Here is an 18,150-nt window from a genome sequence, read left to right on the forward strand (position 1 = left end):
AAATATATATTCTAATTAAGGGACTAAAAATAAGTATATAATTAAAAGAACAAATTTGATAAGTTTTGAATAAATTAAAGGATTAAATCTATAAAAATACTCACTTCGTTCACTTTTAATTGTTATATTGTGTTTTTTGAAAGTCAATTTGACTAATTTTAAAGTTAAATTAGATTAGATTAATTTGATATTTTAAACAAAAAATATAAATATTAAAAAACTATATAAAAAATACTATAAATTAATTTTTTTTTATATATCAATATGATAAAAAATACACTTTAAAAGGTTCATCAAAGTTGTTATAACTAAACTAAAATAAAATAAGATACAATTAAAATTGAACATTTAATAATTAAGATACTATTTTAGAAGTAGTCCACCGTTTAGTGTGAATGTTCCGGATGAGCTATTTGGAGTAAATACGAGAAACAAAAGAAGAAATTATAATCGCAGAGGCATGGCGTTGATGGCGGAGAAATCCAGAGTGTGTGTAACTGGCGCAGGTGGATACGTGGCTTCATCGCTAGTGAAGCTTCTCCTTTCTAAAGACTACATTGTTCATGGCACCGTCAGAGATCCTTGTAAGTTTTCCTCTTTTTTTTAATACCTAAAAACACACTGTTTTTGTTCTTCTTCTTAGTTTTCAAACTAGGAGTTCTAAGTTTAGACCTTTATTTCAATGGAATTGAAGATCCCTAAGAAATCAATCTCAATTCGATTTAATTTGCAGCTGATGACAAGTATGCTCATTTGAAGAACCTTGATAAAGCTGCTGAGAACCTTAAGCTCTTCAAGGCAGACTTGCTAGATCCCAACTCGCTTGCTGGAGCCATCAAAGGATGCAATGGAGTATTTCATGTTGCTTGTCCAGTTCCTTCGGGATCTGTACCAAATCCCGAGGTATGAATCTGCTACCACCTATTAAATTATTGATTAAGCTAGGATCTCTAAATATCTAAAACAAAGTAAACTAATAAACCGGGACAAGCCAATGAATTCAAGGTTGTGACGTTTTGTCTAGTGATCAATGAAGTGGATGCAAACCTTGCACCAGGGTTCAAATCTCAGTAGTAACAAAAATACTTTGGTGATTTTCTCCATATGGTTGAACCTTGGTGCAGAATTACCTGGTATGGGTGCTAGACTGCTAGTGGGAGGTAGAAGGTACCCGGTGGAAGAGTCCAAGTGCACACAAGTTTTGCCCTGACACCATACATGTCCTGTGGTTTAGATGTTATTAGCTTATTCACTTCGTTGATATTAATCACATCCTGTGGTTTCATCTCCAGACATTAGTGGAATCTTTATGAGCAGTCTAGAATAGTGATCTTAGCACATATTATTAGTTGTTGAAAGCACTTAGAGGTGTCTTTCTACAAAATGAAGGATAGGATAGTGAATTTATATTGGGATTTTATATGATGTAATGTTCAAAAAGATCTTTTCACGGTGATTAATACTTGCAGTAAGAGACACTTCTATGGAGCTCCCCTATTTGAGTGCCTAAGACATTGGGAAATCTGGTGCATCCAGGAGACAATTGTATAGTGATCAAATAATCTGCATTTCTAGGTTGCTTTCAAAACAACTATTGCTCTAGTTCTGCACCAAAAAAAAAAAAGAAAGTAAAATTCTTCATATGTTCAATGTCTTGATTGCAGGTAGAACTTGTTGAGCCTGCAGTGAACGGCACACTTAATGTTCTGAAGGCATGCTCTGAAGAAAACATCAAGAGGGTTGTGTTTGTGTCTTCTGTTGCTGCTGCTTCCTTGGACCCCAACTGGCCGAAGGGCCAAGTGAAGGACGAGACTTGTTGGTCGGACAGTGAATACTGCAAAGCAACTAATGTAGCTTCTTTTAACGATGCGAGTTTGCGAATTTCACTTCTGTGTACATTTAAGATTATTAGTCATGTTTCTTACATATGATACTTAGTGTTGGTAAAATAATATATGATCTGTATCTTGAATACCTAATTTACTTGAGCAGTGTCCTGTTTGATTGGCTTAGTTATTGTAAGATGAATTTGCATTTGACTCTTGAATGCTTATTTTGCTAGAGCAGCTTCCTATCTGATTGCATTTTGTGGTTCCAAATGCATGCAGAACTGGTACTGTTTTTCTAAAACGATGGCTGAGAAAGAAGCTTGGTCATATGCAAAGAAAAGTGGACTTGATATGGTAACTGTGCTCCCAGCACTTGTTGTAGGGCCAATGTTACAGAAGACAACAAATGCCAGTAGCTTGGCTCTCATTAAGCTGCTGAAAGGTACCAAGAAACCATAGTTGTACTTCACTGTTTTAATGTTTCTGCATCATTTCTTCTACTTCTACATTTCTGCTTGCGTGAGTTGCTCATTGGCGAGTAATCAGAATTCACTTTTCCCACAAGCTTCTTAATTGTTTTTCCTTGAGAGCACGAACTGTTGTTCATACATTTAGCATGCAGTTTTGTGTTTTGTTAATTTTTTTACGTATGCTTTAAAGTGTTAGGTTGATATATATGTGTAACTATAACAAAGTTTTGTCATATATGACTTTTGGTTATCCAAGTTACTTGGTGGTTGACTATAAGTAAGAGATCATTGAAAGCATAAACAGTGATGTCTAGTTATCTTTGAGGCATATTAGCTAAGCTGCAAGAGGAAATTTCTAGAATATTGTTTGTCCATGTAGGTGGACTAACCGGAAATCCTGAATCGGTGTGCAGCTTTTTGGCGCATATGAGACACTGAGTTTAGGTTTATTGTAGTTTTTCATGCTTTATATGTTAGTTAGTGGCAGCTAAGACTTTTTGTCCATAACATTTGGTTAAATTTATTATTTCAAATTCAGTGCACTAGTGAGTGAGTTCTTCCTTATGTATACATTCACTTTATACCCCTAGATGCTTTGGACAACTGCCTAAAGCCTCTCTATTTTAAATTACTTGCACAATTATTTGATATGACAGAGAGACTAAGTTATGTGCTGTATTGGTCATTTGGTAAAGCTTAGTAGGCCAGTTTGTGATAGTGCTGGTTAGAAGCATTTCTCAGGTGTTTTTTTGGTCATCCTTCTACTCTAGTGTTTCAAGCATCGCTTTTGCTATGGATTCTCGAGTGTATTGCCTTGTTAGATAAATGACCTCCTAGCTACTGTGCACCAACAGCTATGTACTAAGCTTCATGTTTAATGGTAGTAAATGTTAATTTCTGTGTAGAACGAGTTGACCTATTAGTCATGGATATTATAAATAACTGGTTCAGAGTCTAAGAATATAGAACATTTGCTGAAATAAACAAAGTTTCACCTAAAGGTGTATACCTCACTCCATCACTCCATACCCATTTTTTCTATTTCAGAGTGAAAATAAACAAAATTTCACCTAAAGGGATATAACCCCCCCNCCCCCCCCCCCCCCCCCCCCACACACACACACACACATTTTTTCTATTTCAGTGAGAACAAGGTATTTGCTCTTTCTCCATTCACCTCGAGATTTATTACCTAAAAGGAGCACAAGCACTTAAGTAATTATATCTACTTATTTTTGTATCATCTGAGTTGCTTTGCATTTTTTTATGCTAAAGGTTTCATGTGTTGTTTCTGTGCTTTTTATGTATACTTTTTTTGCTTGAAGTGACTGATGCCATTTCTTCTCTTTGTGTTGTTGATACAGAAGGATACGAAGAGCTGGAAAACAAGAAACGGTTTTTGGTAGACGTACGTGATGTAGCTGAAGCCTTACTGCTAGTGTATGAGAGACCTGAAGCTGAAGGTAGATACTTGTGCGCAGCTCATACTGTGAAATCAGAAGATTTAGTTGCCATGCTGAAGAAACACTATCCCAACTACAACTATCCTAAATGGTGAATTTCTCTCCTTTCCACTTTATGCTTCTTTATTGGGAATCTAGTGTCCTATTTCCTGTGTCTAGTTTAAGAGTTGCAGGGAAAAAAAAGCAGCTTAAGGAAATTGGGACTTCTCTTATGGGTATTTCATTTCTTATTTCCAGTGTGTCTGGTTAAGAAATTACAAAAAGCTGTGTAGTGAACTTAGTCTATTTGATTAAGTGTATTGATAAATATCCTAGTGTTACCTTGCCCAGTAGTGATATTGTCCACTTTGGGTCTAGGACCACACAACTTTAAAATGCGTTACATGGAGATATGCTGGAAAAAACCTTAGACCCTAGTGACACATTTTAAATCTGTGTAGACCTAGGCTCAAATTGGACAATATCACTAGTGGACTGCGCTCTTACGCTTCTGCATAGAAGTTGCTCGTATATCTAAACCTGTTGTCCTAAATGTACTTTTTATTGTACAGTTTTACCGATATGACGGTGGATACAAGTTTTAGTTCAGAGAAGCTGCAGAAGTTGGGTTGGCCATATAGGCCACTGGAGGAAACTCTAGTTGATGCAGTTGAAAGTTACAAACAAAAGGGCTTTCTGGATTGAAGTTTGCTTGTTGTAATACTTTGTACTAAATAGTTGCTATGCATGTCTTTCAAGTTCATACACTTGCAAACTAATATCTATAATACATAGTCTGGAATAAGGAGGTTACACTATACCCCTTTTGAGTTCTATCCAGTTATTTTATTTTGCTCTCAGTTGGGATACAAATTGCTCTCAACTTAAAAAAAGTACAACCTTGTATTTCTATTCCTAGAGCTTATGAGAATGTATCTTTAGTAGCTGGTGTTTCTAGTGAAGGTGCTTGGCGAATTTGTCTATCGTTACTTTAATTGGTGAGCTTTTGGACATTTTCGATATGAACTGAACATTTGGACTAGGTATTGCCAAGAAACTGAAAATCAAGACAAATTGAAGAACCTTCCCTAGAGAATAGGTACTATAAGCACACATTTCTGTTGTGCGACAGAGAACAAGCAAATTCTGAAGTTGTAGTAAACATTACTCCACTATTGAACAACTGTTCATTTAGGTGACACTATACATTGAAATTTAAAGATTCAAATTATAAGTTGCTACAGTTGGCATACTATATAAGAAGGGGGCAGGTAGGGAAGTGTTGGAATGAAAATCACAAAAAATGGGGCTAATAAAGTGAAAAAGAATGACAAATTGGAGGAACACAAAGTAGGACCATCAGAGTATGAAATGAGCTTTTTACGGAGTAATAATAAACTCGTATCCACTATATCAGTTTTACATTTCAATTTACAAAATAATCATATAGACACCTTCAAAAGATATATATGCTTACTTATCAGCTGAATTTTAAGTCTGGGATTTTAAAAAAAATTTGTTGAAGAAGATGGCCAGCTGCCCAAAGCTGACCTGCCACTGCCATGCTAAAAAAGAGAGTATAAAGCCGTTAAGGAGATGTTTTTTCTTTTGACAGTGTAATTAAAAACGATGATGATTGAGTCACTTGCTTCTCCTTCTATACCTCTTCTACTATGCTCTGTTTTTCTCTCTCTCCATCATTTCTCACCAATTCCAATTCCAATTCCAATTCTTCAAAATCCTTTCTTTTTTTACTGTTCCACTTCTTAGGATCCACCATGAATGCTTATTACCCTCTGTTTTATTCATAACTTTTTCTCTCTCTCTTCTTGTATCATCATGACCCAGTTTCTTCACCTTTTTACCCCACCCAACCCCTCTTCTGCTTCTTCTTACTCTGCTCTCTTGTACAGCTGATCCACAACACCCCCTCTTCTCCAAAACCCCACCTTGACCCCCCTTCTGCCTTTTGACCTACTCCTCTCTTTTTTTCCACCCTCAATTCTAGGGTTTCCTTTTTTTTTCTCTTGATCCTTTGTGTTCCGCTCTTCCTCTTCCTGCTGCTCTATAGCTCTCTCCTCAAACACCCTTTTCTTGTTTTGTATATACATGTACCATCTTTTCTGCCATTTTTAGGGGGTTTTCTGTTTATAAGAGGTGGGGTTTTCACTGGATCAACTTTAGTATAACGTGAATAGCTTCTGTTTTCTGGTCTACTTAGTTCTCCTGTATCTTCTTAATCAAATTGGGTAGTGGGTTATGGCGTATCAACAGCAGCCACCAGCTCAGGGTTCAGGTTCCTCTGCTGCTGGTAGTGGGGTTCCATTCTTTAATTCTCCTTTTGGGGACACAACCTTCACTAAGGTCTTTGTTGGAGGTCTTGCTTGGGAAACTCAGAGTGACACCCTCAGACGATTCTTTGAGCAGTTTGGTGAAATCCTCGAGGCTGTTGTCATCACTGATAAAAATACTGGCCGATCCAAAGGCTATGGCTTTGTGAGTGTCCTTCAATTGCCTTCAATGTTTTATAGTACTACTTGTTTACTGAATTTGAAAAGGATACAGCTTTTTTACTATCTTTTGTTTTCTTTTCATTTTACGGATCAAAAATGGTTCTTTTTTGAAATTCCATCTTAATCTCCCATTTTTTTTATAGCTAGGTGATATAACATCCCTTATTTGCACTGTCTATTGTCGGTCACTTCTGGCTAAACCATTTAAATTGTCTGTCTTTTACTTAGCTATTAAGCTGCATCTAGGAATTTGGATAACTGAATGACATAATTTCCGCATGGTATTTTTTTGGAGGGTTTAGGTGACTTTCCGGGACCCTGAGTCTACAAGGAGGGCATGTGCTGATCCTGCTCCAATTATCGATGGGAGACGGGCAAATTGTAATTTGGCTTCGTTAGGGCGACCTCGGCCTTCTGTGCAATTTGGTATTGTAGCTTATTTTGGTTGAATGCTCTGTTATATTTCTATAACAATAATAATAGTGTTGGACCATGGAGTTGCTTTTGCATATCTTGGGCGTCTGATGAGCTCTATATTATATGTAGTGTTGCTGGATGGCTTGTTCTCCCTTCACTTTCAATTGTATTAAGCTTGTAGATTGCTTTTAATTTGTGCACATGCATGCACTCCCAGCTAATACAAGACAATGTATGACCCATCTTAAGCTATGAACTATCATTGGTGGAGATTTTTTTTTCTTTGATGACCGTGGTGTCCGGGCCAGCTTTCGCGCACCTTGACTAATTCCACGTGATACTTGCCACCTCCCACCAGCAACAACATTGGTGGAGATATTATTGAGATGGTGCAATGGAAAATTGAGGGAGAAAGGTAAGAAAGTGCATTTAAGTTGTTACAAGTAAAAATAATTTGAGAAGATAAGCCTTAGGATTGATACACAGTGGCAGAATGACGACAGTACGAGGAGTAATAAGATGCTAAGATCTGGAAAATAGAGTTGAAGTTCTGTATTGTGATAATCTCTCATCAAACTGAAGTAGACAAATGCATTAGACATGTTTGCTTGTTGGGGATTTTGTATAATTTTATCTTTAAGAGATTGTGGTACGTGGTTTAAAATGAGAAATAAAGTGATGTGAATAGGTCTCCTTGATCAGACGACTGAACATCATGAAGTGCATGTAATCAATAACTTTGCTTCAGAACACTCTCTAGTCTTTTTTCCTGAACTTACAAGAATTCATCCCTCATCACAAAGTGACACAGTGATCTTTGCCCCTTCAATAATTTCCTTGTTTGCATGGCTGTTTTTTTTGTAACATAACAGGTGCAAATATGTTTTGACAACCTTTTGGCTTGGCCCTATACCATCTACCTTCTTGGTGGATGACGGAGATTTTCTCTTCGACTTCTCCAAAATTGATTGTGTGGAAAAGAATACATTGCTAGCACACTTAATCAATTACTTATGTGACCTTTTGCATAATCAATGTGAGAGCTCTTTCCTTGGCTTCTCTCTAACACATTGATAATCTTTGAAACTAGAAGCTGCAAAGTTCCATTACAGGCCCTTTTATATGAAAAATTGTAAAGCTGCCTGAGAATTGTTGTAAAAACATCTATAAGGATCACCTCCTTTTCGAAGGATCCTGCAAATATCGATTCGTGGCTGGTTATGTGTTTGACTGAGATCTCAGATGTTTAGCTTAAAATAATGACACCTAACCATTTTATACCTTTTCAGGGCACATCCTACCCTGATAAAAGGGAAAGAACTGAAAAGAAAAAGGATGCTCGTTCTTTGAAGTGCATTAGCTTACTTCCACTTTTATTTGGTACAGGACGTCTGAGGTCATCGACTCCATTTCCAGCAGGGCTACCCGCTGCTCGGGGTGCTTATTCTGGAGGTTTTGGCTACCAGCAACCGGTTTCTTATGGCTACCAACAAGGCTTGATGTATTCTCCTTATGGGTAAGCTGTGTGTCACAGGCATGCTTACTCTCCACAATCTATATATAAATTTGGAAGAAAGATGACTATTTATAGACTATGCAAGCACTGATTCATTTATGGGTTATAGTAGAATCATAGAGGAAAACATCCAGGAACAAGGTGAAAGGAAGGTTCAGTTAATTAACGTTGGAGCATACTGTCTCCTAGTTGTTGCTATCGATTCTTGAATTGTCGTTGCATTTAGGATTATAAGTTTGTGGGAGGCCCAAGCTTGAGTCCGTTCATTATTGAATTTCATGAGTTTCTTATTTGCATGCCGAACAAGTAGTTTCTCTCTTTTTACTGAGAAACAGGAAAATTTCATCCTATTCACTGAGAGAGAACCATTTTACTTAATTTGCTGAATTTACTTTAAAAATAGTTAATTTAATTGATAGACCTTAGGACTTCATGTCAATCAGTCATTTGTTTGTACATTTTATCACGTAGCGTAGTTGTGTGTATTGCATTTAAAAGCACAACTTTTAGAAGATACAGTTACCTCTGTATTACTAATGCAGGTATGCGACATATGGTGCGGATTACGTTTACCCTCAGGTTAGTAGCGCTGCATAAATGGAGACATTACAATACATCCCTTTCTTTTTGCTGCAGTAAAAAGGTTCAAGTGTCCTTTTGTCTTGACTATGAGGACTCATTTTTGATGCATACTGTAATTTTATCCGATAGGGTGTTTACAATCCTTATGGAGGTCAACAGTACCTTCCTATATATGGTGTACCTGGAACTGTTAACGCAACAATGTATCCTTACGGCCAGCTAAGTCAGACTGTTCCTGGAAGTCACAGTTATACGACATTGCAGGGTTATGCAGTGCCAGGACATCAGATTCTTCAGTTTGGTGGGCCCGGTGTCAATGCAATGACAGCTTCATCCATTCCAACTATTCAAGCACCATACCAAACAGGCAGATCTCTTTTATTTGTGTCTTATATATGCATGCATGGTTGCCTTGCATATCATATTATCATTGACATTAATCTGCGTTCCAAATTTATCAAGATGTCTGACATCTAGAAAAAACAGCCTCCCACAAAGAGAGGGGTAAGGGGCTGCGTATACCCCACCCACCCCAGACCCCACTTGTGGGGTCACACTGGGTATGTTGTTGCTGTATGACATCTATAAAACATGCTGGAACCTCATCTATTTCTGTTGCCTCAGTTCCAAGTCTTGCATAAGATTGCAAGTATGAAGTTGGCAGTATCATAATGCAACTGTTTTTTTATTTTTAGGTGTCGGAGCGCCTGTTACACCACAGACACAGTTTATACTACCTACTCATTCTCCTCAATTTATGCAAGGTAGCGGTTCTGACCAAAATGCAGGGTGAGATTTTATCAAGGTAAGTGGTAATTCAGACCCGACTGATGAAATAGCCGCGACATATTTGCTTCTGCAAGTTGCAACCACAATTTCTTTGTTGATGTTTGTGTTCTACTTTTGACTTTTAGGTACTAGATTGCAGCAGGACTAACAGCAGCAGTATTGCTACTTGAGAGGCAGGCTTTTAATCTAGCCTTGCAAATTATTCACTTTGCATTCTCGAGGTACTAGATTTGGCTTTGTTTTAACCTCAATTGTTTCCCTTGAGTTTGTCCGTGCTTCCCTACCCCCTTCTGCATCTTTATCGATTATTCTTTTTTTTTTTGGGTGTGTGTGTGTGGTGGTGGTGGTTAAGTTCAATTGCATTTATGAGGTAATATGAGGACCAAAACAGAAAGCAGGTATCTTCTCTATGCAAATGACCGTATGTTAAAATCATTATATGGCTTCACTTATCCAAAAAGAAAAAAGAAAGCATCATTATAGGACCTCTTTCTTGGCGGGGACCTTCTTTGCCTGATTAAGAATACTGGGTTTGGGTTAAATGTTACCTGTTGTGTTACAAGAACTCCCAAAGATGGTTTTCAATTTTCAGTAAATTCTTGATGATGATCTTCCTCGAATTGCAACCTACTGTGTCTGACAGGTATAATTACACATCAGATGGAGATGACAGATATTTGGTAGTTCTTTCTCGTTGTTGTCTTTATCTTGCTACGCACATTTGATTTTTGAAGTGTTTAATAGTAGTCAATGTTGTATCTTCTTATCGTAGTGATTTTAACAATCTCTAATGGCGTTCAAAGAAGTAGTCTCTTTCATGATTAGTTCAATTACTTTTTTCATTTGATGCCAGCTTATATTTGCATTAAGTATTTGAATTTGTTTAAAGGTCCTTTATGTGGTAAGCAGTCCCGTTTTAGTGCCATTTGCATGTCATCAATATGAATTGAAGCTGCTGAGGAGAATTAATGAAACTCTGAAATAATCTACTAATTTGATATGCAGCCCTTTAAAAAAAGGAAAAAGAAACTAAAAGTAAGTTGTGTATGTAGATTATGGAAGATATATGGACTGCAGCAAGGTTATTCTTCTCCTAGACATCACATATTAAAAAGCTATCAAACCTTTTCTACTATTTGTAGTCTTAACGTCATTTGCCTTGATGCAGGTTATAAAAAGTCAGACCCACCATGAGAGCTCAATGTCTGAGTCGCTTCTGATGATTGAGTGAGGAAACATGGAAGTTGCGGATTGCACTTCCTTCAACATCATGTATCTAGGCCCTTGCATTCTGCTGGTGTCAGGATAACTGGCAGAGAGTCAGTGTCATCATGCATTGGAGGGATACTGGAATAGGTTTCTGGCTCCCTCCTTGTAGCAATAAACTTTGTAAAAAATTCATGTCAGAATCAATCTATGATTCAGTTATAGTTAAAAACTCCCAGAATATGCTTTTGGGTGTGTAGATAGTCACTGTCTTGCGTGCTGGTGCATCATGCACCGTGTTTGAAAGTATTCTCAAGTCTTGTGCATAAAAAACAAACAAGCTTTAGTCTTAAAGTTCAGATTCATTCTGTAATTTGGATTGATGATTCTTGAAGCAAGAAGCTTCAGGTTCATAAGTTATTATCACCAAGGTTGGTGTGACATGACCATAATTTGGAACATTTTGGGTGCAAATCAGTGTTGCATCATTTATTTGTCTTCATCCTGTTTGGTAGAAGAAGAAACTCACAGCAGACTTTGCTACTGAATACAAGAATGCAATAATCCTCTCAAGTTTATATTCCCTTTTTCCCAATTCTGTTGAATATTAACATCAACCATGTCAATGTCTCAAATTTGTGTTTGTTGATTCTTTTCCTATTCAAATCTAGTGTTGTTGTTTCATGATTTAAGTGTCAACCAAATTTGATAGTTGCTTATTTCTTAAATAGAAATAAAGGATAGTTTAGTGATTTAGGTTATATTAGTTGTCTTTCTTAAGGACTGCAAATAAATTCACTTCTTCATAGAAGGTATTATTCTGAAGAAATGTTTAGAGGTATCAATCGGTTGATCCGATTTTATATATTATCGGTTTAGTTTATTGATTTTTAAATACATCAAACCAATAAGATATTTTTTTTTAACAATTTTCATTCTTAACAGATTGATTTTTGGTTTAACAAATAAGAAAATGAAATATATGACTTTTTAAATAATTTGATGCGACAAGACAATAATGTAATTTTACAAAACACTCATAAAATAAAAACAATAATAACTAACATGAAAAGAACAATACAAGTGCAACACATAGAGTTCTTATTTTAGATTTTGACATTTTGTATGATATGAAGTTGTAAATTCAAAGTCACTATGAAATGTGAATTGAAGACTAAAGGCAAGTGTTGTAACAGAAGTAAGGTAAGGGCAAATACAGTAACAAGTAAGGTACCAAAATTATATTTAGTTATTTATATAGGGGTAAAGTAGCAGATTACTATAGTTTTAAGTAGTAAATTAATGGGTTACCGAATTATCTAATAACCTTATATTAAAAATCAAAATTGAATTGATACCATGACAAATTTTACATATATATATATATATATTAAATTATTAAAAACTCATTAATCCATTAAATAATTGAGAGATTATATTATTTAAATGGCCGCACCGGTGTTTACACCAAACCAATATATGCATGTCATGTGCTTCAATTTATAGTTCATTTTACTTAACCATAATTAATAATGAAAATTGTATTGACTTGATGTATGCACCGGTGCGAGTAAGTTTTTTCTAAGTTATTCATATAAAATTAATAGGAGGTTTGAGTTGTAATTTAGAAGATGAAACCAATTAATATATGCACAAGTGAATTAAATGTGTTTTTTTTAATTATAAAAGACACAAGCAAACCCATTTACCGTATTAATTATTGAGAAACAAAAAAAAAAAAAAAACTATTGGTCAAAATAAAATTTAAACCGGTTGTGCGTTTCATCTCACAAATGCCCTGAGACGACACTTGTCTAAATTCTAAAGCTTCAACATGCCGGAATCCGGCGAAATCAAGTCACCGGCGGCTAAATCTGACCCTCAAACTACCTCTCCGCCACCGTCTCAAACACCATCGCAACCACAGACACAGCCGCAGCAACCTCAAGCGGCAGCTTTGCCACTAAAGCGTCCCCAACAACTGGAATCGTCCCCAAACCCAACCACCCCTTCAGTCACCGATCCCAAAGACGTCACTCCCATCACTATCTCCTCCCGAATTACTGAACCTGATTTCATATATATTCCCAGTTATTCCCGTAAGTCCCATCTACTTTTCAGCTTTTCTTTTAAAATTTGGTTCTCATTTTTCTGTATTTTTAGGGTGGAATGGGTATAGATGATTCGTATAGTCACTTGATTAATTGATGTTTGGGTGTTCTTCTTTTAGGTTGGTTTTCATGGAATAGCATTCATGAATGTGAGGTTCGCTTTCTTCCTGAATTCTTTGATGGAAGGTCGCCTTCTAAGAACCCTAAGACATACAAATACTATAGGAATACTATTATTCGTAGATTCAGAGATAACCCCACTAAAAAGATAACCTTTACTGAGGCTCGCAAGACCATTGTTGGAGACGTGGGCTCAATTCGTAGGGTTTTCGATTTCTCAGAGACATGGGGTTTGATTAATTACACTGCTAACTCTTCCAAGTCTCTGATCAAGTGGGAAGAAAAAGAGTCTAAGTCAACGTCTGCCTCAGCTCCGCAAAATGCCGACGCTAATGGAACGTCCACTGATTTTACTCTCCCCAAGAAAAGAATCTGCAATCTCTGCAAAACAGTTTGCAGGATTGCTTGTTTCGCTTCTGATAAGGTGATTGCAACTGTCTTCTACTTTAGAGTGTTTGGTTTATCTTGTTTATTCGTAAGTTAGAAGGATTAATTGGTATCTAACAACCTTTTGAATCAAGTTTGAATCTTTTAACTTCTCCTCAGTTGATTATACTTACTTTAGCTCTCACATCTCAGTCTATAGCTTCATACTTTTCATAGCTCATGGTTTCTATTTAAAAAGTTCTCTTCTTTTATTTTTTTTGCTTAATCCTAAATGGCAATTTACTTGAGGTGTTGGTAGGGCTTGTTGCTATTGTCGAAGATGAGTTTACTTCAATTTTTGTTTGTTTAAATGCAGTATGATTTGACTCTTTGTGCAAGATGCTATGTTAGTAATGATAATAGAGTCGGCGTGAATAATTCAGAGCTTCGGCGAGTTGAGATTAGTGAGGAAGTTAAGACAGATTGGACTGACAAAGAGACTTTGCACCTTTTAGAAGCTCTTATGCATTATGGCGATGATTGGAAGAAGGTTGCTGAGCATGTTGGTGGCAGAAGCACAAAGGAATGTGTGGCTAGATTTGTAAAGCTTCCTTTCGGTGAGCAGTTTATGGGCCCTCCTGAATCTGCAGAAGTGGATAGTGAATCCATGTCTGAAACTATGTATCTTCAGTCCAAGAGAAGGCGCCTCACACCCTTTGCTGATACAAGCAACCCAATTATAGCTCAGGTACTCAGTCACATTTCTTATTACATGGATGTTTTAGGGCGTTAGATTAGTATTTTAGGAAGCGAGAAGTGGAAAAAAGCGACGAGGGCTCGCTTCACAGAAGCGTGAAGCGAAGCGCACACTTCTTTCAAATAAAGCGGTATTTAGTATAAAAATAAAAATTATTAAATAACTGGATAGAGGTAACATATTCTTAGATTAAAAAGTAAACAGATTGTCAATAATCCTCATAAGTCATAACATATAAAGCAAATACATAACCAAATCACAAAGGATCAAACTCCTATTCTTCATTGTGAAATTGAATAAGAAAATACAACTTACTACAAGCACAAATAAAAGAGTAACTCAGTAACAGAACAACAAAAAAACTATGAAAAAAAAATATAGAGACAGAGCAGAGCAGCAGCCAGCAAAAACAAAAAAAAAAGAAGAAAAAAACAGAGCATCAGTCAACCAAAGAGAAGAAGAGAACTAACCTGTAGAGTGTAGCAGCAGTCGCGACAGTCGACCAAGGAGGGAAAATAATTGGAAAGATGTTGCCCAAGTATATTTACAGAAATTAAAAAAAAAGAACTTACAGAAATTTTAAAAAAGAGTTTTTTGTTGCCTTTGCTTTCAGTGTGCTTCTCGCTTCGCCTACTGAAGCGCTCGCTTTTTCAGCAGCGCCTAGCTTCATAGCTTAAAAGCGCTGTGCTTGCGCCTCGCGCTTTAAGTGCACTTTTTGTCGCTTTTCACAACAACACTGCATTAGATATACATGTTCTATATAGTATCGTGGACCATGAATATCAAAAAGAAACTGGACATCAGTTAAGTGCTTGTGCATCGAATATTCCCTTGGATACTTTGCAAGATCAATGTAGTTGCTGAAGAAATTCCAATTTCTACACGATCAAGGGAACCTCGTTTCTCATCAGACTTTGAATTGTTTACGTAGGTCTAGGGATGTTCTGCTGAAGCAATTCCAATTTCTACACGATCAAGGAAACTTCGCTTCTCATCTTACTTTGATATGTTTATATAGATCTAGGGCCATTCTTCTTCCTTATGACTAAGAGTCTTTTGGGCTGCTGATTTCTTGAAGTGGACAAGTTGATTAATTAGGTCTTTAGTATTAGTCAAGTCAGATCTCAATTGATTACTCTTGTTTTTGAATCTTGCTGCAGGCTGCTTTCCTCTCTGCTCTTGCAGGAAAAGAGGTTGCAGAATTAGCAGCACATGCTGCTGTTACAGCTTTGTCTGAGATTGATGAAGGAATAACAACAGGGAGTCTAGCATCTCTACTCTGTGGTGCGGAGCGGCAAGGTATCAGTCACCACTTATTATTTGTTGTGGTTTCGACAGAGAAATCCTTATTACTGCAAACTTTAGACATATGGGGTGTCAGTTTCTTAAGAAAGGAGTTTGTTTAAAGTGAAATCTGATGCAACTCTTGTCTCTTTGTTTGTGCAGTAGTATTAGCACATTTGCAATGTTAACTAATGTGCCTTCTTGGCTGCATTCTTTCTGGGAGTGTCTGACAACAACTTTTGGAATGTAAAATGCTAAGGGCCATGTTTATTGACATCCTTGTTTCACGTACAAGGATGTCTTCTGAAATTTTTGTCTAGCCTCTTTGTTCCAACAGGATTGGCGGGCATTAATGACCTTGATACTCAATTAACTTAAGAGTGATTAGACTACATGAGAACTTCATCGATAACAAGATCAAGATAAGAGGGGCTTTTGGTATTCCAATTTCGAGTGTTCTAACCTCGATTTACTCCCCCCCACCCCCCTCTTCCCTTTTTTTTTTGGTCTTTTTTATTTGGGCTTCACCCCAAACAGTACCTACCAAAAAGACTGGTTTATGGATTTTTCACTTGGTACTTGAATCTCCATTGGCCTTTTAGCAAACTTTCTCTAATTGCAAAGCTCCCTCATAGCAGAATTGTTGGCAAATGAAGCAGATCTTCGGGGAACTATGATAAAATAAAATAGTGAGAAGGATGATGAGATATTCATTTTCCAACTTTACAACAGTGACTTCCTTCTTTAAATGACACGGTCTTATACTATGCAGAATCGGATGGAAAGGATAAACTCGAAAGACCTCTTGTTGAAGCCATGGCTCAGTTTGAGAAGGAGGCACTGGACGTGGAGAGAGCCGTCTCTGATGTGGCAATTGAGGTATGCTCTTACATGAAATTGAGTGGTAAATATTCCATGATTCTTTTGATGAGGTCATCAGGGCTAATCAATTTTGTGATCTTTGTACATGTTTCCTTTCTCAGACAAAGGAAATTGAGGACAGCATTGCTCATTTTGAGGAACGTGATTTACAGATGGAAAAGGAGTGGCAACAGCTGATACAACTTAAGAACCTGATCTTCATTGATCAACTTACTTTACTAGTAAATAAATCTGGTGCTCCAAAAGCTGGAGAAACCATTAGGGAGGAGGTGATAGATGTTAAGACAGAATGACAAATCCCTTTGGCATAATCTGGTCTCTTAGTTATTTGTCAAATATTAAGCAGTAGCAAATTCATATAGCAGAAGGAATTTATTTGGCTTCTAACCCCTGTGGTCTCCCTCCCAGCCCCCTATATTTCCCTGACTTACATGTTGTATTAGAACTTGTAATTTACATTTTTATTGTGTTTAATGGAAACTGTAACTGCAATACCTTTATTTCCAGTTCCTTGTTGGCATGCGTTTAAGGGTTATGGCATTGCAGTAAAAAGAGAGTTGATGTGGTTTTGAAAACTCTAAATTCCCCCAATAGACAATAGAAAGGTTGCTCACATGAGTTTGATCAATCACAAATATGTTGTCCAAATAAGTAGAAAGGCTCTTCTCTAACATTTCCAAATGAATCGCTACAAAAGTAGTTTTGGTGCAAGAAGATGAGTGTATGCTTCTTGTGTGGGATGGAACTGAGACTGACACTCCACCAGTTGCTAAGTGAGTGGTATCCATGTTTTTACTTCACCACCACGGTTCTGCACATTGTTGCCAGATTTTCTCCTCAGAAATTTACATTCTAGAACAACATACTATTGTATTAGAGTTGGACCAAACTTTGGTAAAATAAGCATGTGTCACTTCTCATAAATGCAACTTGTATGTTAATTTGACATTGGCGGAGAATTAAATATACTCAACAAATTAAGCCAGAATGTAACAAGTAGCTGGTCAGAGGTGTACCATGTGATTCCTTGCACCACCAGAATGTAACTTCATGCTGGTCAGAGGTTTTGAGTTTCATTTTCTCCTCACAAATTTACATATATTTTCTAGCATGTCACAAATTTACATAAATTAACTAGTAGTTACCACCTCTCCTAACATTGTAGTAACTACTAGTTAATTTATACCCTTTTTCTTTTCTTTCATGCATGAAAAAATCCTTTTAAGTTGTTTTTCTTTCATTTTAAACCCACCATATATATTTTCATATTCTGCAACAAAATCATATCAATATACGCTCTAAGACTTGCAAGTTATATAGATAGGTCTTTTACTCCTTTTGTTTTAGTTTTAGACTTCGACAGGCGTTACGGAGTACTTCTAAACTATTCATTTTAAGAAAACTTATATTTTGTTTTTCTATAATAAAATAGTCGACCTAATTGGACTCGAGATGAGTAACGGTCTTACTAAACTAAAACAACTGTTATTGAAAATTGTTTTTATAATTTGTTCAGGAAAATTAAACAAGTCTGCTACAAGTAATTTCAATGAACTTCTTATAATTGGAAATTGTTTTTATAATTAGTTTTTTCATGATTTAAAAGTTCTTATTTTATCACAATTTTCATATATTTTAGAAATTAATATTATAAACATAACAAATAGTAATAATTAAGAAAATTAGTAGTAAATTACAATTTATCTATTGTAGATTCTTTTAATAAAGAGTAAAAAGTTCCATCAACATTTCTAAGGGCATAAATTGGTAGAAAATTTGAATTTTTTTATTAATTAAAAAAAAAAAAAAGGCCAAAGAATTTTGTTCATTACAAACAGACCATAAGATTAATTAATCAACATATTT

At 36.3% G+C, this 18,150-nt stretch overlaps 3 protein-coding genes across 4 annotated transcripts; all 3 read left to right on the forward strand.

Moving 5' to 3' along the window:
* Nucleotides 1-416: 416 nt before the first annotated feature.
* On the forward strand, nt 417-4,560 carry LOC125856753 (cinnamoyl-CoA reductase 1-like). Its single transcript, XM_049536374.1, has 6 exons — nt 417-584; nt 734-903; nt 1,665-1,850; nt 2,109-2,271; nt 3,664-3,853; nt 4,314-4,560. Exons 1-6 carry the CDS (start codon nt 461-463, stop codon nt 4,444-4,446), a joined length of 966 nt encoding a protein of 321 aa, XP_049392331.1. The 5' UTR covers nt 417-460; the 3' UTR covers nt 4,447-4,560.
* Nucleotides 4,561-5,299: 739 nt separating this feature from the next.
* Nucleotides 5,300-11,448, forward strand: LOC125854723 (uncharacterized). 2 transcript variants are annotated; one of them, XM_049534304.1, is made up of 8 exons: nt 5,300-6,237; nt 6,557-6,680; nt 8,058-8,187; nt 8,730-8,766; nt 9,034-9,136; nt 9,465-9,574; nt 9,684-9,779; nt 10,727-11,448. In XM_049534304.1, exons 1-6 carry the CDS (start codon nt 6,001-6,003, stop codon nt 9,560-9,562), a joined length of 729 nt encoding a protein of 242 aa, XP_049390261.1. In that variant the 5' UTR covers nt 5,300-6,000; the 3' UTR covers nt 9,563-9,574; nt 9,684-9,779; nt 10,727-11,448. The 2 variants fall into 2 exon arrangements, with proteins under 2 accessions (XP_049390261.1, XP_049390260.1); XM_049534303.1 differs by having other exon boundaries at nt 5,307-6,237; nt 8,899-9,136.
* Nucleotides 11,449-12,526: 1,078 nt separating this feature from the next.
* LOC125855604 (SWI/SNF complex subunit SWI3B) lies at nt 12,527-16,770 on the forward strand. The gene is made up of 6 exons (XM_049535343.1): nt 12,527-12,863; nt 12,995-13,419; nt 13,738-14,109; nt 15,279-15,417; nt 16,175-16,281; nt 16,386-16,770. The coding sequence occupies exons 1-6, from the start codon at nt 12,599-12,601 to the stop codon at nt 16,575-16,577; spliced, it is 1,500 nt and encodes a 499-aa protein (XP_049391300.1). The 5' UTR covers nt 12,527-12,598; the 3' UTR covers nt 16,578-16,770.
* Nucleotides 16,771-18,150: the final 1,380 nt, after the last annotated feature.

This window comes from Solanum stenotomum, chromosome 2 (assembly GCF_019186545.1).
Source record: "Solanum stenotomum isolate F172 chromosome 2, ASM1918654v1, whole genome shotgun sequence".
Taxonomy (NCBI): domain Eukaryota; kingdom Viridiplantae; phylum Streptophyta; class Magnoliopsida; order Solanales; family Solanaceae; genus Solanum; species Solanum stenotomum.